The sequence below is a fragment of the Rhinopithecus roxellana genome, chromosome 3 (genome assembly GCF_007565055.1).
Source record: "Rhinopithecus roxellana isolate Shanxi Qingling chromosome 3, ASM756505v1, whole genome shotgun sequence".
Taxonomy (NCBI): Eukaryota; Metazoa; Chordata; class Mammalia; order Primates; family Cercopithecidae; genus Rhinopithecus; species Rhinopithecus roxellana.
In genome coordinates, this window is record NC_044551.1 from 26,810,265 (window position 1) to 26,833,819 (window position 23,555).

A 23,555-nucleotide genomic window follows, 5' to 3' on the forward strand; every position below is an offset into this window, starting at 1 on the left:
GTAAAGATTCAAATTATCAAAACTATTTCTTGAGGCTATTTGGAAAAGTTTCAAGTGTCCAAAAATTTTTTTTTAAATATTTAGGGGTACAAGTACAGATTTGTTGAAATGCATGTTTTGAGTGGTGAAGTATGGGCTTTTAGTATAGCCATCACCTGAATAGTGAACATTAGACCCAACAGGTAATTTTTCAACCCTCACTCCCCCTCCTCAGGATTTAATTTTAAATATTATTTTACTCAATGGTAAATATAGTTCTCCAGTTGATAAAGTACATCTAGATGTATACAACTTACATTTAGAAAATCGTTCATTCATTTGTATGGAATAATCTAAATTTAAGTACAGTGACCTTTGAACAATGTGTAGGGGCACCAACCTCCCATGTAGTCAAAAATCCTCTTTTAAGAGGAATGGAGTGCAGTGCCGCAATCATAACTCACTGCAGCCTTAAACTCCTGGCCTCAGGTGATCCTCCCACACCAGCCTTCCAAGTAGCTGGGACTACAGGTGCCTGCCACCACACCTGGCTAATTTTTAAAGTTTTGTAGAGACAGGGAGGGTCTCACTATTTGCACAGGCTGGCCTCCAACTCCTGACGTCAGGCTATTGCTCTCACCTCGGCCTCCCAGAATGCTGGGATTACAGGTGTGAGCCCAGCCCTTATAACTTTTTGATTGCCCCCAAATTAACTACTGATGGCCAACTGTTGATCAGAATGCTTACTGATAACATAAACAGACAGTTAACACATATTTTCTATGTTATATGTGTTATACACTGTGTTCTTACAATGAAGTAAATAGAGAAAAGTCATTAGAGAAATGCAAATCAAAACCAGAATGAGATACCATCTCACACCAGTTAGAATGGCGATCATTAAAAAGTCAGGAAACAACAGATGCTGGACAGGATGTGGAGAAATAGGAATGATTTTACACTGTTGGTGGGCATGTAAATTAGTTCAATCATTGTGGAAGACAGTGCGGCAATCCTCAAATATCTAGAACCAGAAATACCATTTGACCCAGCAATCCCATGATTGAGTATATACCCAAAGGAATATAAATCATTTTGCTATAAAGACACATACAGATGTATGTTTATTGCAGCACTGTTCACAATAGCAAAGACTTGGAACTCAAATGCCCATCAATGATAGACTGGATAAAGAAAATGTGGCACATATACACCATGGAATACTATGCAGCCATAAAAAAAGGATGAGTTCATGGCCTTTGCAGGGACATGGATGAATCTGGAGACCATCATTCTCAGCAAACTATCACAGCAACAGAAAACCAAACGCCTTATGTTCTCACTCATAAGTGGGAGTTGAAAAATGAGAACACATGGACACAGGGAGGGGAACATCACACACTGGGGCCTATTGGGGGGTGGAGGGCTAGGGGAGGGATAGCATTAGGAGAAATACCTGATGTAGATGACAGGTTAATGGGTGCAGCAAACCACCATGGCACATGGTGTAACATGTAACAAACCTGTAAAATATAATAATAAAAAATTAATAAGAAAATCATAAGGAAGAGCAAATGTATTTATTATTCATTAAGTGGAAGTGGATCATCATAAAGGTCATCATTCTCATCATCTTCACATTCAGTAGGCTTAGGAGGAGGGGCTGGTCTTTCTGTCTTAGGGGTGGCAAAGGAGGAAGAGGAGGCAGGAGACACAGCTACACTCAGTGTAACTTTACAGAAATACAGCATAATTTTCGTCTATTTTCCTTTTTCACTAAAAGTGTATCTCTGTGGTACCAATTCTTCTTCCACCATTTGCTTTAGTTTCAGTGTCCACTTCAAGTCATAAGAAAAAAAAAAAGTCCAAAACTGTCTTGAGTAATAGGAACCCTTCTGCCAGATTGTCTGATGTCAATTTGCTTTCTTTCACAGCTTCTTCTACATCTTCATCCTCATCTTCTGGAACTAGTTCAGAAGTACTTATCTTCATCATGTCATCTTCTGTTAATCGCTCTGGTGTAGTGTCTATTAGTTCTTGAATTTCCTGGAGATCAGATCCTCATCTTGAAATCCTCTACCCCTCACCTTCTTTTTCTTTTCTTTTCTTTCTTTCTTTCTTTTTTTTTTTTTAATCATATCCACAATCTCATTTGTGATTTTCTTGATTGGCTCTGTCATAAATCCTGTGAAGTCATGCACATCTGGACACTTTTCTCCAGCACTGATTGTTTTCACAGATATATATATATATATAAATAATAAGAATGGCATATTCAATGATGTCATGCTTCCAGACTTATATGTTCTGTCTGGGTTCTCTTTCACAGCATTGATCATTCTTTTCAAAAAGTACCATGTGTAATGAGCCTTAAAGGTCCTTGCAATTTCCTGATCTGGAGGTTGAATTAGACACATTGCATTTGGAGGCAAGTAGACATTTTGATGCCTTTGGTGTTAAACTCATGGAGTTCTGGGTGGCCAGAGGCATTGTCCAATATCGAAAGAACTTTAAAAGGCAGTTTCTTCCTGGCAGGGTGCTTCTTGACTTCAGGGACAAAGCATCCAAGGATCCAGTCCAGAAAAAGGTTGTCATTATCCAGACTTTCTTGCTGTACAACCAAAAGATTGGCAGCTGGTATTCATCTTTTCCTTTCAAGGCTCATGGGTTAGCAGCTTTATAGATAAGGGCAATCTTGATCATGAATTCAACTACATTTGCACAAAACATAGTTAGCCTATCCCTTCCTGCCTTAAATCTTAGTGCTTGCTTCTTTTCCTTACTAATAAATGTTTTTTGTGGCATTTTTTTCCAGAATAGGGCACTTTCATCTACATTAAAAATCTGTTCAGACAGATATCCTTTCTCTGCTATGATTTTCTTAATGACATCTGGGAACTCTGCTATCTCTTGGTTGACAGAAGCTGCTTCTGTTATTATCTTGGTATTTTTTAAGCCAAACCACTTTCTAAAATTATCAAACCATCCTTTGCTGGCATTAAATTCACCACGTTTAGATCCTTCATCTTCCTTTTGCTTTAATTTGTCATTTATTGTAATGACTTCATTTTTTTCTTAAATTATACTAAAGTCTATAGGTATGCCTCTCTTATAGTAATCCTATACCCACATAAAAGCTATATTTTCAATACGAGATTAAAAAGGTATAGAATTTCACAAAAAAAATGCCAAATTTTCATGCCTGCTGGCCTTGCTGCAATAGCAGCTTCACAAATTCTCTTTTCTTATTTTCAATGATCTTTACCTTGAATTCATTTATTCTGATATGGCAGGCAACTGCAGCTGCAAACCTCAGTCTATAGTATATATCAAGCAATTCAACTTTTTCTTGTAATGTCATGGCTTTTCTCTGCTTCTTGGGAGCATTTCCAGCATCACTAGTTGCATGTTGTATGTGTCCCATAATGTTATTCCAGGTTTACAGTATTGCATTAAAATATACAAGAACTGCAAGAGATCACTTTTTACTCTGATATGCAATTTACTGGAGAGATGTACTGCTCACGTGGAGATGATTAGTGTCACAGTGTTTTAAGTGAATGCTCACAATACTCACCTTCTAATTGGCTCTGCAGTGAACAGTACTTGCACAGTCATAATAATATAAATATCTTCTATTTTATTTATTATCCTGCCACACTGAAAGTGAAGACAAGGACTTTCTTTTACTCATCTTTTTTTTTAATCTCCTTTGTTATTTTGCATGAAGTAATCATACAACATATATTAGTCAAATTAACCTAAAGTTTAATAGTTCTTTGCATAATGTATTTCTCAACATTATTGACCCTCTTTAACTACATAATTCTTAAACAAAATAATGATGCAGAATACTTCTGGTTAACATGAAAGTGAGTATCCCCATCCAGAAAGGCACATCCAGCAATTCTTTTGTTACAGTCATGAATCTCCAGTAGTATACCAGTCCCTGAAGAGGTGGGAATGTCTTTGAAGAGTCCCAGTTTCACATTCCAAAAATGTCAGGGAAGAGGGTTCCAATGGACAGACCATGTTGATGAGCCATCTACATTGTCTGTCACCCTGCCTCCAAATGGAGGAGATTGCCAGAAGTGAAAGGGGCAAGAGGATGACAGAGAGAAAGTGCCAGAATTCAACACAAAAATGACCTAAATCATTGTTACTAATACCATGTAACCTTTTGAACATAGAAACCTGAGAGGACAAGTGTGTTGGTAACAACACTGGACACACAGACAGCTCTAGCTCATTAATCACTTTCCCGTATTCCCGACAGATAACCAACCCCTGTCAATCAAAGAAGAAACAATCTGAAAGGAACACACATAGGATCACTTACAGTCCTATTAACTTGCATTTTATTTGAGAGCACCATTTACAGAAAAGTGGGGATGGGGAGTGAAGTGAGACCAACAGAACAGGAGTGACGTTTGTGGATCTTGTGTCTAAAGGGTTTTGAATCTATAAAAATTAAAAGAGCCTGTGAAGTTCCAGTTAAATAAATTGCTACAGAACAATGAAAACATGTCCTGATAAAGGTATTGACCTAAGATACAAAGGAAGAATATAGCTTCAGACATTAAAAGCTAGATACATAAGAAGGGTAAGAAACCATGTTAGACTTAGGCTTCTTCACAGCAAACTGATGCACCTATCTATAAAGCCTCGAAGGTAAAATTAAGGATGATTCCAAAATTCAGTATTTAGCCATGTTGTTCTTTCCCAAGCATGAGGTTACCAGTCTTCCTCAAGCATACGAGAACTTAGGGAATATATGATGAATCTTTCTTTTAAAAACAAATGCTTAAAGGTGGTATCTAGCCACCAGAGATTAACCACAATAAAGATCTCAAGAACTTTAAAAAATTGTGGATAATCATATGCTAAGTATAGAACCAGAGGAAAACAACCATGAGAATTGTGGTTACGAGAGAAGACAGAAACATGAAAACCTGACAATGTAAAAATAATAATATAGCGAACAAAAATAGAAGGAGGAAGAGGGAAAAGGGACAAGTGCTTGCCAGTTTTCTCATCTTTCCTAGAACTGATTCCTAATAGATTCTATCTGAATTTAAAGTGCATAATTTTTTAAATGACTCCAAATTATTAAAGGTTCCATAAAATTTTGTATCAATTGATGTAAATTATTTTTAAAATTATTGTATTTTATGGTAAAGAAATAGCTGAAAATCTGTGATTCTTATAGTTGCAATTCTATTTTGATTAAATTTATGTAAAAACAAATACATTTTTAAAAGCATGTGTAATTATATATATGAATGAGATTTATGTATAAATCTCCACACATGTATAATTATCTGTAAGAGTAAGATTTATATATAATGTCCCCCAGGGTGGATCAGCTCCAGATGGTTTTCTTCTTAAGTCATTGCAGGCAGGATTCAGATTATTTGCAACTGAGAATGGTTAGTCAGGTTTGGGACACATGCCTACCCCTGGCCTAAAGAAGGCAGGGAATCTTGGATCATATGCCCTAAATGGCATCCTATGGAAAGGAAAATTGAGAGTTTCTTGTGAGAAAATGAGAATTGATGCCAGGCAGGTAAAAACCACTGATGTCCCCCATCTTTGCCTCACTTTAAAACTTGCAGTAAAGTAAGCTTCTCTCCCACTCAGTATGCCACTAGAGGAATTAGCTGATTTAGTTTCTTTATCAGATCTGTTCCTTCATTCCTTTCAAAGTAATTACAGGCTGCTTCTTCCCTGTCTCATGACACTGATTATTAGCTAAAGCTAATTCATCAGCTGGATATAGGTGAAACACCTTTAGCTATCTTTCAGGAAAAGCTTAGTAAATTATTTGTCATTCTCCTACCCAAGAAATGTTCTCCCTGTAAGTAAAAGTTTATTAGATACCGTGAGAGGTCTTTGGGTTCAGCCATTTTCTGTCCCAGCTATAATTAGAAAGCTAGACAAATTATATCAACTCCTAGGGAAAAATCCACACACATACTCTTTTTAATAAATCCAATTTACTCTATTTGCTTGGTATTAACAACTGTTAATGTTACGTCCAAATTCCCTTCCTTCCTAGTTGGAAAGAACTATATCGCTACAGCCAGTACATACAAATGGATAGTTAATTACTCGGCACAGAGGGTTATGTGATTCATCACTGCAATGTGCAAGTGAATGTTGCCAATTGTCAGCTTTTTCCAAACTGCATAGTGTTATATGGTTTATGTCGCAATCAATGGTGGCAAAACTCCAGAAAGAAATACCACCTAGGTGTCAGAGACTTATTAAACTGATCAGTCTGTAGTCCTTCGTCAGTGATTTCCAAAGCTAGCTATGTATCAAAATCACTTGGTGACATTTAAGGAAAAAGAAAAAAAAAAAAAAAAAAAAGACAGCCTTTATCCTCAAACCCACTGGAATCAGAATATTGTTGGTTGGGTCAGGGACAGATTCAGGATTTTGTAGTGCCTGAGGATTATATACAATATGAAAGCGCTCTGTAAGAAAAAGAATACAACACTATCTTGTTTTTACAGACTTTCCAAAACATATTACCATGTGAATACACTTCTAGGACCTTCTAATGTATAGGTCCATGTAAGTGATAAACCCTGAAGCTCAACCTTCATTAGCTTCATGCTAAATCTGCCTGTGGGTTAAGGCCTAGGGATAAATGTGTGTGATATTGGTGTATATATATGTGTGTGTGTGCACATGTGAGCAGTGTGCTTGTGTGCATGGTTTAAGCTCCCAGATGAGCAGATCCAGAACCGGGCCTCTCCCTTCTGTATCATCCATCCTGCTTATTCTATGCACCTCAACTTTTTTCTCTCAATGTTTCCTTTCCCTCCCTGTTTTGTTACTCCCTCTTGTGCTTTCTTTTTCTACTTTCCATTCCTTTGATTGTGTCCCCTACTTTTTCATTAGTTCCTAACCCTGACAATGATACCCGCAAGTCCCATTGCTGGAGTTTTGGATTGAAATAATTGCTGGACTTGAGAGATAGACAGGTATATTAGACAGCAAACTGGGAATGGAAGGGGCCATTGATAGGAAGATAATAGAGAAAATCAAAAACAATATAGAAAAATTATTATTTGCTGTATTCTAATGTAGTTCTCTACTAAACTATCAAAACTGGAAATGTTTTGAATTTAATATTTTTATTTCCTTTGCCTTTCTTATGGAAGAAATGCCCATAGCAAAAATCATTGCAAATATCTACGCTAATCCACATTCCAGACAACCGCCTCTGAGTTCCAACTGTACTGGTTGCAGTTAGGGAGAAACAATTGTGCTACATTTTCCGTGTTTAGTTTTAGTTTGTAAATAGCTTTATACTTTTTTTCCCCACATAATTTTACATGATTTTAGGTGTTGGATTTTGGCACCAGTAAGTAGGTTTGTTTGCCTTGGGGAGCACTGGATTAGAGAGAAAACTCACTGTAGGAAATGTCAAGTTCTCAGTTTTACTCTGGAAAAATTAAGTGATCTATTCAGTAGAAGCCTTTTAAAAATGTTTTTCTTTTTACTTTGTAAAAATAAAGCATGCATAATGTTGAAAAATTTTAAATACACAAACATGTAAGGAAAAATATGTATTACCTATAATCTCCCCCTAGCAAAGACATCTCAGTGACACAGTCATCACAGTGATTGACATATTTGTAGCTACCCAATAAATACTTTTAGAATAAAAGAATAAGTGTGAACTCTAGACCAATGAACAAGACCCCTTTCTGATTTTTCCCCAAGTGCTTATAATTGTAATAACTAATATGTACACATACACAGTCCCTAGATTACGTTGGTTTGAGTTATGATTGTTCAATTTTATGATGGTGTCAAAGCAATACACATTCAGTAGAGATGGTACTTAGAGTTCTCATACAACCATTTTGTTTTTTCCTTTCAGTATAGTATTCAATAAATTATATGAGATATTCAATAACTTTATTATAAAATGGGCTTTGTGTTAGATGATTTTGCCCAACTGTAGGCTGATGTAAGTGACTGAGCACATTTAAGATGGGCCAGGCTAAGTTATGATGTTCTGTAGGTTGGGTATATTAAATACACTTTCAACTTACGATATTTTAAACTTATGATGGGTTTATTGGGACATAACCCCATTGTAAGTTAAACAGTATCTCTATTTAAACAAATAGATATTGCATAATAAGAAAGACTCATCTAGACAATGATGATGCAAAGATTAATAAGAGTGGTCTTTGCCCCCTCAGTGGAGTTTATATCCAGTAGAAGAAATCAGTATATTCCTACCAATCCAAGGACACTTAGACATACAAGGACACAAAGAGCAACTATGTAAAATTCCATGTAAGAAATTTCCTTCAAAATCTAAGAGCCAAGAAATTTTTTTTTTCTTTTTACATCCTTGAGTCCTCTTTTTCTCACTCCACATTCAATCTATGAGCATATGCTGTTGGTCCTATCTTTAAAATCGATTCAAAATTCAACCCCTTCTCTCCATCTCTATTATGCAGCCCTAGGCCAATCCATTATCACTTCTTGCTTGGATAATTGCAATGGCCTCCTTATTGGTCTTCCTGCTTCTGTTCTTACCTCCTTACAGTCTGTTCTCAACCCAGAAGCTGGAGCAATTCGTTGAAAATTTAACTTAAATTATATCACTTCTGTGCCCCAAATATTTCGGTCAATTCCCGTTTTATTTAGAGTGAAAGCCAATATTGTTAAAAATGGCCTACGAGGTTATTTTTCCATCCTCTTTTCCATTAACTCCCTGATCTCATCTTAATGGCACTCCATCGTTTTGGAACAAGCCAGCAGTCTTCCTACCTCATGGCCTTGGCACTGGGTTTTCTCTGCATGGAAAGCCTTTCCCGTAGATATCTTTATGGCTTACTACCCCAGCACTTCAGGTTTTGGTCAAATGTCACTCTCTTTGTGAGGCCTTCCCTAGCAGACTTCATTAAAACCTCAACACTCTCATCCTGGTCCCTGCTTTATTTTTCTCCAAAGAATTATTGCCATCTGACAAATTATATATTCTACTTACTTATTTGTATCCCAAATACAAGCTCCACAAGACCAAGAATTTGACCTTTTTATCCCCAACCACTGAAACATTTACCTGACACATAGTGGGTACTCAATTTGTATTTGTCGAATAAAAGAAAGGATAATCTATTCACTCTGCCATTATCCCCCATGTTCTTCCCTTTTCCTCCAGTTTCCTTTGCTTCACTGTCAGAATACTTTTACAATGTTTATTGGTCAGTCTGACAACATGTGTGTTTTCACCAACCTTCATGTCTTTTAAGTGGTGTTCACTGAAATCGCATCCTACTCTGATGCATACTAGGTCAGACAATTTTTTTTTTTTCTTAAGACAAGGTTTCGCTCTGTCTCCCAGGATGGAGTATAGTGGCGTGATCTTGGCTCAATGCAACCTCCACCTCCCAGGCCCAAGCAATCCTCCCGCCTCAGCCTCCCCAATAGTTGGGACCACAGGTGTACATCACCATACCCAGCTGATTTCTTTTTTATTTTTTGTAGAGACGAAGTTTTGCCATGTTGCCCAGGCTGGTCTCGAACTACGGGCCTTAAGCAATCTGCCTGCCTTGGCCCCCCAAAGTACAGGGATTGTAGGCATGAACCACCATGCCCAGCTTCAATTTTTTTTTAATCTGAGACCTGCTTAAAACTGATACTCTGTCTTTACAGTGGTCTGAAAAACTCAGTTTAGAGAGCTGTACAAGGCGGATATATGACAGAGACACTAATGTACTTTTCCATCTCTGCAAACTAACATATTTAAACTCAGAATTCATTTCTCATAAAGTGAGGAAATCTAATGTAATGTCAGGATTTTGAAAAGGATGCATAATTCTTTGATGAGTAATATATGTATTTATGCAGGCTGGAATAAGAAAGAATCATTGAACCAGGGACTTTAGGTTCTCAGCTAATGTTAGAGTTGTAAGGTTCTTTTTCTTCCTCATCTTTAATTTTAAAATTTAATAGGGAATTGTCAGGGGAACCTAACATTCTACTAAAAGGGTTGGTTCCCACCAAATACTGCACCACTGAAAACCAGAGCAGTGGATCAGGTTCCTGTTAAATATAGGTTCTAAATATGCCCCTTGTTTATGACATTTTTGGAAGTCACATAATAGGAATCATTTCTACATACTCAATCAAATTTGTGTCTTTCTGTTTTCAAAATAAAAATAAATAAGGGACAATGGGTAAATGCTTACCCTTGCTGCTGATGCTGAAAACACATTTGTTTAAAAAATTCTTCACTTGAACTGACTTTTTCACCAACTTGTTCATCTCATAGGAAGGAAAGCAGATGCAACCTATAAATAAGTCTTGCATTACTGTTTCAGGAGTTACAGGGCAGGAGAGCCTCTACCCAGAAAGGTCAAGGGCCACAGCCAGCTTGCTCCCTTTGTGAGTCAGACAATACCTGAGTGTTGCTATTCTGAATTCAATAAGCAGAGTTATATAAAACGAATGCCCCTGCATGCAGCTGCTTGAAAATGCTAGCACAATTCAAATTTTTAGTCTCTAATGTTATCCACCATTGATGGGCAATCATTTTTATTATTTGTATTTTTCCACTTGATTTTCAGAGATTCAAAGTTTCTAAATAAAAAATACTCCACCATCTTTAAAATTTTCACAAACAATTGAGCATTTGCAACATTTTCTATAACCTTATTTTTCCCTGAATTTACTTAAGCTTCATGTCTTCAGATTACATGGAAATTATCTGGTGTTTAGAAAGGTATTCTTTGCTATAGTCTAATAACAGAAAAATTATGTGCCTTCCCATCATTAATTTAATTTAATAGGTATCTACTAAGTATTACAAGGGTAGAGGCACTCTGCTAGAATTATTTTAAAGTATGACACCATGATAAAGGTAATACAATACCATTAATCTTTAGGGAAATGGAAATTAAAACCCATGAGAAGGTACTACTACCTACTCACTGGAACAGCTGTAATCCAAGAGAGACACATTATCAAGTACCAAGAATGCAAGGGAAACTGGAACCTTGCATACATACTGGTGGCAATGTGAAATGGTACAGCCACTTTGGGAAAACACTTTAGCAGTTTTTTATAAAGTTAAACATACACTTACCATGTGACCCACAAATTCCACTCATAGGTAATTACCCAAGTGAAATGAAAACATATGTCCACACAAAGACATGTATGTGAATGTTCACAGCAGCATTATCTGTAATAGCCACAAGGCGGAATCCACCCAGATGTCCATCAGCAGAATGAAATATTATACAGCATTGAGAAATGAATAACACTACCAGTATACATAGCAACGTGGATGGATCTCACATGCGTAATGGGCAGCTAAAAACCCAGAAGAATGTTTGATGTTTGACTCTATATCAAGTTCAAAACAGGAATGGTAATGTGTGTGATTGGAAGTCAAGATCATGATTATCCTTGTTGGGAGAATAGAAGTGACTAAAGTGGGGGTGAAAGACCGCAGGCGTGCTGGACTTGCTCTGTTTCTCAGCCTAGAAACTGTCACACAGCTGTGTGAACTTTGCTAAAATTCATCAAGGTGTACCCTTCAGACATGTGCAACTTTCTACAGTTAGTTATGCTTTCAGAAAGTTAATTAATTAAAACTATGAAAAATGAGTGACACTTGATTTTCAGACATTCAGAGGTCCTAGATAAAACACACTCCTTATTCACTGCTTCAAGGATTTTACAATCTAATGGGGCAGACAGACATGTTGATAAATAATTTTAACATGAAACAAACTCTGGTAAGTGCTACATTAGAAATATAAAATAAGTACAATGAAGAAAAGGAAAATGTTTACAAAATGTTGCAAAAAAAGAACGATCTGGAAAAATGTTTTAGAGTGTGGTCAGTGTGCAGTTTACTATAGAAAATAGGGAGAATATAATAATGTACAAAAGTGGATGGAAAGGACATAAATTAGAAGTAAAGAGATTTAAAAGCATTGGATTATATACAAAAGTAACTACCGTTTGAGAGACCAAATTGTTTTAAAGTGTCAGAACACATTGGCTATTTATATCCTTAAAAGGAAGCTCTTTTGTTTTCACTTGACTGACTTTGCCCAAGCTGTAGGTTATTGTCTTCCAGTGGTTCTCAGCCCTAGCTGCATATCAGGATCACAAAAACTTTTATAGCTTCTCCTGAATCAGATTCTCCAGGGGTGGGACTCAGGTATCTGTACTTTGAATAGGCACCTGTGATTCTCCTGAGCAGCCTGAGTTAGGAATCATCCCTGTAGTCCCTGCGGGGTGGAGGGAGCCTTCACAGGGACCATCAATGCAACAAATGATTCTGAAAGTGTCATTTCTTTGTTTTTGGAGCTTCTGTGGCTTCTACAAAGAAGAGCACGTTTCATATTTATCTCTTTGTAACCGTGCCAAGAAATTTCTTTGCAAATGGCTTTTATCGAAGTATTACATGAAAGATGTTAATCCTACTGTTAAATTTTAACCCTAATTCTTTCAAGCACTAGGACTTTTCTTCTGATTTTATTACAGGTACATAGATCCATAGCAGAAGATAGAACTGGAAAGGACAAAGTGGCACATGCAGGTCGCTTGTTAATGCACTTGTATGACTAATCTTCCTTCTATGAGGAGGAAATGTATTTTTAGTCCTCACATTTATATATCCGATGTTCCATTGTGAAAATGTTGTCACACTTAGAAAATTTTAGTCCTCTACTTAATTCATTCACTTGTTATCTATTGTTAGCTTGTCCATACTTTTTTTACTCCTTGTTTTGAAATCATTTTCAAATTACAGAAAAGTTGCAAAAATAGTAGAGTTTACATATAACTCTTCACCCAGCTACCTCTAACTTTAACAACCTCTGTAACCACAATACAGTTATCAAAGCCATGAAATTAACATGAAACAATTAAGTGAACTACAAGTCTTATTTAAATTTAACTAGTTTTCCCTGATTTGTCTCTTCCAGGATCCAACCCAGAACCCCACATCATGTTTAATTGTCATGTCATCCTAGTTTCTTCCAATTTGCAACAGTTCCTTGTCCTTTTTTTTTTTATTTCATTACTTTGACCCTTTTGATGAGTACTAGTTAATTAATTCATAGAATGTTTTTCATTTTGGATTTGTGTGGTGTTTTCTTATAAGTACATTGAAATTATTCATCTTGGCAATAATATTGTAGAAGTCATCAGGGAGTACATATGATGTTAATATGTTTATCTGACTATTTGTATCAGTATGGACTTGTGGATACTTATTTTATGAACTATAATCCATACTATCATTATTTATTTTGATGTTCAGATTGTTCCAGCTTTGGTCACTGGCAGCTTCTTCTGATTGGATCCTGTGTCCTTTTGAAATGCCCCCATTCTTTTAAAAGCTCTTCTTTTTCTGACATCACTAGATGTTCCAGACTCATCTTGTACCTTCCCTGCTCCAGTCCTGAAATCAGCCATTTCTCTACAAAGCTCTGATTCCTTTCATTGGAGAATGATATTTGGAAATAAAGATCTGAGTGCTGCTAGGGTGCCATTGCCCCCAGTCCCTCCCAGCAGAAAGAGCTAGGAAATATATATATGTACACTAAACCAGGAATACACATACACAGTACTTATCACTTATTTCTATAGCTACCTATGTATCTGTGTATGTGTGTGCCTCTCCTATTTTCTTATTTGTAACTTCTTTCTCTAAGAGTGAAAACCCTAGCTGTCATTATTTGCAATCCTAGATTACACAGAGTAGTTACTAAATTCCTAACTCATACTCTTGTGACAAATAAATTTACTTACTATAGTATAGTATTTGTTTGCTCACAATTCTTTTTGGTTTTCCTCTTGTAATATACAGTCAAGATCATGTTTCCAAAGTGACTTAAATTCATTTTTAATTCCCATCCCCTTGCCATAGTTGTATTATTCATCTGGGTTATGCTGTTTATTTGAGTTCATTTGTTACTCTTTGTATTCCTCTTTGGATTCTTACACATTTTTTTTTTTTTTTACTTTGAGAAGTGTGTAAAGCATTACTATGGTTCAGAGAGTCAAAGTTATATAAAAAAGAGCTATTACAAGAAGTATCTCTTCTATCTCTTCTTCCTCACAACCTGCACCCCCACACTCATGCCTGCTTCTTTATTTTTTACCAACCTTCATAGTCACACAGTATTTTGTGGTTTCTGGTTTATGCTTCTCCTGTTACTTGTGCACAGATGAGCAGATTAATACGTATTTTATTATATTCCCTTATGCTTTTTATGAAGGGTGGTAGCACATCATATAAACTCTTTTTGCTTTTGTTTTACTTAATGATTTGAAAATCATTCCAAATTAATTCCTAGGGATTTTCCTTATTCATATTTTTAGAGTGGCATAGTATTATACAGTTGTGTGGATATAGCATAGTTATTCGACCACTCTCCTATTTATGGATATTTAGGCTGTTACTATTATTTTGCAATTACAATCAGTGCTCCACTAAATAAACTTGTATATATTGAAGTAATTTTGTACTATTAGAGGTATATTGTCTGAGTAGAATCCTAGAAATGGAATTTCTTGGTCAAAATTAAGTGCATGTGTGCTTAAGTCTTTTAATCACTCTGTCTGTCATTTGTATGCCTATGGGGATGACTATTAGGGGGTTAATGTATATCCTTCATCAACACACAAGTTACTGAACTACAGCTTTTAATTTGTGTACCTTTTTTAAAATTTAACTTTCTTCATTAGTTGCACTTAGCACATTAAAAAGTATATTAAAATTGCATTGGAGTTAGGAATTAGTCTTGCATAATTTATCCCTTTTCAAGGTTCAATAAATATCATTGTAATGTGTCAACAGCCTCTAATGAAGGTAGTAATGATACATTACATTTACAGCCCTATCAGCCCAGGTGCAGACTAGAATTTTATGATCACTGATAGAGAGTAGGCAGTTCAAGAACTCTAGCAGTGACATAATGACTAAGTATTTATATAATGCTATCATTTGCCCAGAGTTTTTTATTTTTCAAAATTCTTTCAAGTCTTTTCATTTTATAGCAACTACTCAACTGTAGGATGGATTGGGGAAATATCAAATAAATTACGACATTTATGTAGTGCAAAGTCCCTTACATCTATTATCTCACTTGAGCCACAAACCAACCTCATGAAGTAGACAGGGCATACAGCCAACCTCCCCATTGTCCAGGTAAGGACGCTGAGACTCAGAAAAGTTAAATATGATCCCAGTGTCAAATATCTGCTAGGTAGTAGGGCTAGAACCGAACTTGAGACTAGACCACACTACAGGTTTTATAGCTAGCTGTGAAACAACAATGAAAAACTGTCCAAGGACATGATATAGTCAGAGAGAGGCAAATTACGTGCTGTATATTTTGGAATCAGAAGATTCCCTCAGGCCAGATCCATTCTGACCATGTGCAGGGCTCTACTCCCACCCTAGGTGCTGCTGCTGTAACAGAATAAGCACTGGCCAAATGACCAAACAGCCTTAGTTTGCACGCCAGTTCTGCCACTTTATTAGATTTTGGGCCTTGATGAGCTATTGAACCTCTGTTTTCTTACCTCTGAAATGGTTATTGTTCTGCAGAGCTGTTGGAAGAATTAAGAGTAACTTTATCAGAGAGACCCTCCCTGAAGCCCCCAGCTAAATGTTATTCTATCCTACAGTGGTCAGTCCATTTCCTTCAGAGCACTTTTAACAATTTAGAGTTATGTTTACTTTTATGCTTATTTGTTTCACATCTGTCTCTTCTGCTAGACTATAAACTTCATGACATTAAGGACTTGGCTTGGTTTTATTACTCTGTGTCTCTTATACCACCCTCATTAATCACTGAATAAGTCTCTGTGAAATGAGTCTTCCCACTTTCTTGTACTTGTTTTTACTTCAGCCACGTAGAATACCTGCAGCTCACTTGTCCTTTCTCATCTCTCTACTTTCACACATGCTGTTTCCTTTGCCCAACATACCTATCCTTGTTCCTTTGTTTACCTGGAAAACCCTTACTCATCCTTCAAGACCTAACTCAACTGTTCTGTGAGGGCTTCTGACATATCTCCATTTCCCTGAAGCATGAGGGGGCTCTTATGCCCCCTTAGCATGCCTCTGTTATAGTTGTTGCTGTATTCAATGGATATTTTTAAGAACCTCCTCTGTATGAGGCATGTGTTGGGTGCTGGGCACACAGCAGTGAATAGGAGCTGTCATTCTACTGAGGGAGTGGGCCACAAAGAAGTAAACAAATAATAACATTCCCAATAGCAATAAAATGCTAGGGTGATCAGTTCTGAGAAGTTGACCTTTGACCTCAGATCTGAAAGGTAAGGAGTTGGAAAAGGGAAGAGATAGGGGGTGAGCCTTGGATTGTGACGGTTTACTGAGCTGTTCTTCATTTCTACCCCACCTCACACCCACCCCCCACCTCCACTCAACCGGCCTCTAAGCTCCATGAATCTTATATTCCTAGTAACCAGCATAGGCCCAGCATGTCACACTACAGTTCCACCACTGGTGGCATGGCCTGTGAGAACTTCCAGGTGCCTTGCCCCATGGTTCTGCTGGGAGCTGGCTCCCAACTTAAAATCCACTCCCCAACTTACTATCTTGTGACACTAGGAAAGTTATTCAATCTCTCTGTGACTCCGTTTCCTGATTATTAAAGTGGAAATAACAGTAAGACTTAACAGGGTTGCAGTTAGTAATAAATCAGATAATGCACCTGAAATTCTTAGTCAAGGGCCTGGCACATGGAGTATAGTCAATAAATATTGGCAAAAATGCTCTAGAGCTCATGAGGTGGTTATTAAATAAATGAATGCGTTAAGAAATAATAAAGTTTCATTCTAACTTCAGTAAATAGTGCTAAGCCAGAAGAAAAGCCTCCAAACATCAGTAATTTTACCACCCAGAATCAATAGCTATTGTCACTTTATCTGCTTATAAAGCAGGCTGTGATAGTCAGGGCTTTTCTGGATAGTACCAGGCTTTCATGTTCTAGCCTCAGACCTCAATGAAACAACTTCACAAAATCTACCAACCTCAAGCCATCCTGCAAGTGGTGCTTTGTCATCTTTGGAAATTATAGTTTGAGCGCTTTGTATTAAAAGGGATTTATTTTATGTATCCCCTACTTCATTTTTCTTAGCAGATCTTCAGGATATCATAACCAATGAAAGTTATGATGGTACCAGGGAGAACAATTTTCTTAGGTCAGAGATACCAAAATTAACCTGAGATGTTGCTCCTTCCACACAAAAATAGTATTCAGACCATTTCTGCAAACTTTTAGTAGTTGGCAAATCCCCAAATCCCTTGGAAAACTTTAAATATCAAAACAGCATGAAAACATTAACAAACTGGTACATAAATAAATTTTTTTTTAAATTCTCTCTATTGTATTTTCACTGGAAAATACTGGGATCATGATTGCTGTTTGTATAAACATTAAATATCTGGCTCCTTGGGAGTGCTTTCCTGTTGGAATGCACAGAGATGAGTTTTCTAGTAAAAAAAAAAAAAAAAATACTGAGGTAATTAGCAAAGAAAGACTTTTCCAGATATTCTCTTCTGTGAGCTGTAGGAGTAAACATTTGTTAACATGAGTACTTAACTCTATCCATCTAGTCAACACATTTTGGGAGCTATCATTCACCTTTATTGTCACAGAAATCAACTTATGCTGTCTTAGAATGAGGAAATTATCAGAAAACCATTTCTCTTTTCTTTTTGATATTTGTGGCACTGTTTTCAGGGTTTTCATTCACAAACCAATGCACCATAAACTGGTGCTGGAGTATTGAAATTTGTTTTTCTGCTCCATAAATATAGAGGTGGGCACATCTATCAAAGTCGGTAGAAAAGAGCCACATTCACCAACTGGTCACACTGATGTGGTAATGGGCTGTGGGGCTTTGCAGTGATTAGTAGTGCACGTCATAGATTGTGGGATAAGAGTCTACACTTTAGTGGTGGTACAATGCTAAACAGCTGAGAAGACTACAGATACTCTCATGTTACAGATGACAGGCTTTATTTTATATGTTAATAGAAGGAAGACGTCTGATAGGATGAGGAAATTCACCATAACAAATGCATTCCCTTTACTGAACTCTAGCCTGGCACCAGTTAAAATCAGCTGTATATATGATGTACTCTTAATTCCTAACAGTCCAAAGAAGCACTAATGTGAAAAATATTTTATACTTTTACATTTTATAGGTCATAAGCAGATGGAAAAAATTATGCCAATTGGTAAAGACATTCACATGCAGTATAACACTCCTCAAAACGGTGTTTACATGGGTTTTTCTTGAAAAAAAATTAAAGTTATCTTGGGTAAAATTATTACTTGGGTTTTCTTAAACATTGTATCTGTAATTCATTTTAATGTATTCCTTCTGCAGAGCTGAATGTTTGAAAGCACAGGTAACCTTGTAATGAATAAAACTGATAAAAGGTTGTGTCCAATGAAAGGGAAATTATGGAATGATTATTCACTTTGCAAAAGGGTTTGTCATAGGGAAGCTTTCCTAAAGCATTTCAAATTTAATTTAGTTTATAAAACATTCATTTACACACAAAATTTCAGGAACAAATTTAGTGAGGAAATGAGATGAATAGTCATAACAAGATAGAGCTCCCTTACACTGCTAACGTTAATGCTTTCTCTCTGTCCCTTCTTGCAGCACTGATAGCCATTGGGCGGTACAGCATGACAATAGAGACTGTGGATGTTGGATGGTGTAAAGAAATTACAGACCAAGGAGCCACCCTGATTGCACAGAGCAGCAAGTCTCTGAGATATTTGGGGCTGATGAGATGTGATAAAGTAAGAGTTGACTATCAAGTTGTTTGCTTTCTACATATCAGTATAGTTAATAGCTTGATGTCGTATCCTCTCCTTCTCTATCCCCACCCCATATATTCTATATTATATATACATTTTATATATATACAATTAAGCTATGCATTGTTTGCCTGCTTTTGTAAACTAATCTGGGATTATCTTTGCATTTCCCCACTTAATAATGAATTCTGTGCTTAAGCAGAAAGAAAAAGTAATCATATATTTATAGTCAACTTAGAGTTTGGCATCCTGTTTATAAGTCCATGGACCAAAATGTAAAAGGTTACATGACAAACTGCAATTTTCAGGGTCTAACCGTAAAATTATATTCTGTGTTTCAAGTTTCCAACAACAGTAAAGGTGGAAAGAACAGTGCCAAATTGGTTTTTCACAAGTGTGTAATTTTGGTACTGAACATCTATGTATTCTGGCCATTCGGGACCAAGAAAGGGCCAGTGAGGGGGTATGTGGGAATTTGCATCTCCCCATACATCAGATGCCACTCCTAGCACGTGATAAGAAGTGATTCCAGAGGTCCTGGCGGAAGGCCTGGGGAGCTGACCAGCGATGTGAGCATGAGTTTAGGAAATGGTGCAGCATTTAATGTGGGACCCTTTGAAGACTGAGAAAACAGATAATAAAAATCTATACTGACACCTGTAATCCCAGCATATTGGGAGGCCAAGGCAGAAGGATCACTCGAGCCCAGGAGTTTGAGACCAGCCTGGGCAACATGGCAAAACACCCTGTCTCTACCAAAAAAAAAAAAAAAAAAAAAAATTAGCCAGGCATTGTTCCACACACCTGTAGTCCCAGCTACTAGGGAAGCTAAGGTGGGAGGATCCCTGAGCTCAAGAGGCCGAGGTTGCAGTGAGCCGTGATTGCACCACACCACCCCAGCCTGGGTGACAGAGCAAGACCGTGTCCCAAACAAACAAACAAAAAACCAAAAAAAAACCTATACTAGACACCAGGCACTCCACAGATGTTTTCTTCTTTATTTATCCCCTGTTTTTCCTATAACAAGTCTAAGAAATAGTTATTTGCATTGTGAAGTGGAGAAAATGGAGGCTCAGAAAGACCAGTCAGTGGCCCAGGGATACTCTGGCAAGACTTCATGCCGGGTCTTTGGAGTCTGTATCCAGCGCTACTGGCACAACCCAGGGGGCATTCTCTGGCCACGGGGACTGCTTCCTTAGAAAAGGTCCAGTTCAGATACTTGCTCAGAAAGTGCCGCCATCTTGTACTAATTTACACATGTGTGCTACTTTTGTAAATGGTGATTAGGAACAAATCTAGCAAAATAATGTGAAACTAAATAGACTTGCCATTCAAAGGGCATGCATTTTCTAAATGTAGCAAATCTGGGGGCAAATGAAGTATGGCCCAAAGCCCTTGTGTCCTTTGTCATTTTTTGTGAATTGACTTTTTCTCCAAACACTTTAGAATCCCAGCTTATACTAGACCTTTGCCAGTTAGTTATGTTTAGAGAAGTGTTGTTATATATTCTCAGCCCAGCCCAGAAGCGACTTACTTTGTAACTAAGCAACAGCACTGAGACCCAGGGCTTGCAAGTCTCCCAGAAATCTTTCTACTAACCAACCTAATGCTGCTGCTAACCCTGCCACTTTAAAATGACTTCTTTTAAGACAAGTTAAAGGATCTACCATAGGCAGAGTGCTCTAGAAACAGGAATCAATGACAGCAAAACTCCTCAGCTTCCAGCAGAAGCTGCCACGTGAATGCTGTCTAACTAAAGCTACCGAAATGTAAGCATTCATGCATATGTGTCCACAACGATTCTCAGAAATTGCCGTATTTCTAATCTGTAATCTTTAGATGGTTAAGATCGGCTCCATCTTCAGAGATACACTGTAGAAGTTGTATGTTACAGTTACTACAGGAGAATATTATTCCCGACATTTTTGCTGACCAGCATTTTGCTGATTTTTAGATAAGAAATGGGTTATTTTCTACCCAAATGCAAATTACTCCAAAATTAAATAGAGACACTGTTCAGATTAGCTATATCCCTGAGGGTTTTAGCCCTTTCCCTGGGCTGTCTCTGAATCCTTTCTCTAACCAGAGAGCCACTCTGAGAACCCATTGGCTCCAGCACGATGCCGGCTGGTCAGAGCCTGCTGCAGCACAGCCCAGGGAGATGCTGGACCTAGCCTTGCTGTCTGGCTTCCTCAGACTTAAAGCAGCTCAGAGCCAAATACGAGAGGCTCTGTGAGGATGGAAGACAGTTCCAAACCACACACAAAGCACAAGTAAAGGCTTGCACAGAAAAGCCTGCTTGTTGGTTTAGTTGGATGGAAATGTAAAGTAGCTATTCAGTTTTCAGATTTTGTATCATGCCATCCATCTCCAGATTTTAAGTTACCATCAAGATTCAAAGGAAGATTTGAGTAGCAAAGAAAAGAAATTAGTAGCAAGGGTATAGTCTGCAGAGCCAGAGTTCAGGTTCAGATCTGGGTTTTGCACTTACTAGTTGTGTCACCATGGGCAGTTACTAACCTCTCAGTGCTTGTTTCCTCATTTGCAAAATGAGGGTACTAGTACCTATCTTGTAGAATTATGAGCATGTAAATGAGTTAACATATGTAAAGCACTTAGAATAATGTCTATTATATATAAAATGATCTGTTACTGATTATTCTTATCATCAATATCATTATATTAACCTGTGCTGTGATAGTGGAATTTCCCAATGAGAAAAAAAAATTTATATTGCCTGCTATTCAATTTTGAAAGAAAATTAAAAAGAAAGGAAAAAAATAAACTCAAATTAGGGAATGCTTTGCCTTTGTAATTTTTCCTCAACTAAATTTAAAATTAAGATTATTTTTTATATAAAGATGTCAGTAATTACACTTTCTACACACCTCTGCAATGGAAAACTAATGCCTCCGTAGGACACTCAGTATTTGGAATGAATTTATTAACCATCTACTCCAGCACAGGGATGCAGAAAGATTTGCAGTGGGAGAAAAGGGTGAGTTGAAGATAAGACTGTTCAAGTACTCAGGGAAACAAAGTAACAAGAAAAATAAAGGTGAAAAATAAGAATAGAAACAGGAAACAGAAAAACTGTGATTAGGGAATGGAGAAGAAGATACACCATCTCTTGGCAGTCTATAATCATCTGTGCCAGCAAAGCATTAAAGAACAAAATTAATTTGGCCCTGTCACTTTTCTCCCTACCTTAACCAAATCTGCTAACCAGTAATAAAACCCATTAGAGTTCTCCTCTGTGTTTCTGCACACCCATGGCGTCAATGGAGGAGGCAGGGAACCTCCACATCTACTCAATAAACTCCTCGGTCAGGAATGGCGTCAGTGGGATCCCTACACTGGAGAGAGATGTGGTTTGTGAAGCCCTTGCACTGGTATTCTGTGATCCTGTGGTTCTGAGAAAGAACATTCTAGTTGCATGTTCTTTCACAGTCAGTTTTATTGAGGGCCACTTATATTTAATTTGGAGGCTATACTTTACCAAACTGATGCTTTTTTCCTCATTTCAGCTTTTGAGGAATTGCAGGAATAACAAAATACATTGTATTTGTTGTAGGAAAACAGTGTTTCCCCCCACGACCCCCACCCCCCATCTCTCTTGGTAAGTTAGCAGAGAACAAATGAGAAAAGTTAAACATATTCGTTGCAGATGAAAGCAACATTTACTTGGATTGTCAAACAAGGGCTAAGCGAAACTGCAGTAAATACGTTTGGCTGCAACATTGGTGATTCCTGGGGAGGGGTTCTCCAGTCATTCAACAATGCAGCATTCCCCATGCAGTTGTAAAGTCAGGAAGTGCATTAAGAAGCCCCTGTTTGAGTAGCTTTTCTGATTGCTGGATGGATAAGCATGTTAGAGGGTTTTGAAGCTGACGCCACTTAATCTCCTAAAGTTTAGTGCATTGTAAGAACCAAGAGAAGAAAACGCTGTGTGAGACGGCTTTGATGAATTGGGGTGAGCTTATATTCTTAAAGACTGTTCAAAGGCTTACTTGACCTTGGGAATTAGAGTTGACCCGAAATCACCTATCAACTTAACTCACATTTATTTGGTGATTTAGTTAAAAATACTTGTGTAATCAACGGAACCCTCTAATAAGAGCAGTATGTTCACTCTGTTTACCGCAATCATAAACAGAAGCTTTGGTCATAGAAATGTTTTTTGTGACTTCAGTGAATTCTAGATTCTCTATAGATCTGTTTCTTGTAATTGTATTATATTTTCTTCATTTCTTATAAGGCAGTTTGGGTGGAGAACAAAACTATAAAGGACCAAAAAAAAATCATGAGAAAGCTGTAGGGCAAATGGAAATGCAGTGTTCAAGGTTAATGAAAAATGTTTGGGGTGACAAGGTTGATGAGAAGGGAGGAGGCACCATGGCCTGGCACTGGCAGAAAAAAACAGCCCTCACCAGAAGCAGCCTGGCTAGTTTGCGAGGCCTCGGTGGTAAAGTGTCGTGGTGGAAACCTCTGCAGTGTGTGTTAATACAGAAGTTTGGAGACGCAGGCCTGAATTATGAGCAGTGAATAACATCATAAACGTCGCAATTCTCAAATGCCAAACCCTTGTGAAAAGCAGTTGGATGGAGAAATGCTGGAGCTTTTAAAAGCTCCCTTTCACTTTCTTTTTTTTTTTTTAACTTCATGCAGAACTAATTTTATACACTGTTCATTTGATTTGAAAAT

General features: G+C 37.4%; 1 protein-coding gene across 3 annotated transcripts in view; it reads left to right on the forward strand.

Moving 5' to 3' along the window:
- FBXL17 (F-box and leucine rich repeat protein 17) overlaps positions 1 to 23,555 on the forward strand; it is a 555,353-nt gene that overhangs the window by 513,792 nt on the left and 18,006 nt on the right. For 2 of the 3 annotated variants that reach the window (XM_030927142.1, XM_030927140.1), the window contains one exon: positions 18,691 to 18,833. In XM_030927142.1, the coding sequence (XP_030783002.1) occupies positions 18,691 to 18,833 (143 nt within the window). Of the gene's footprint in view, positions 1 to 18,690; positions 21,620 to 23,555 lie in introns of those variants that run through there. The other variant, XM_030927141.1, reaches the window with a different exon arrangement.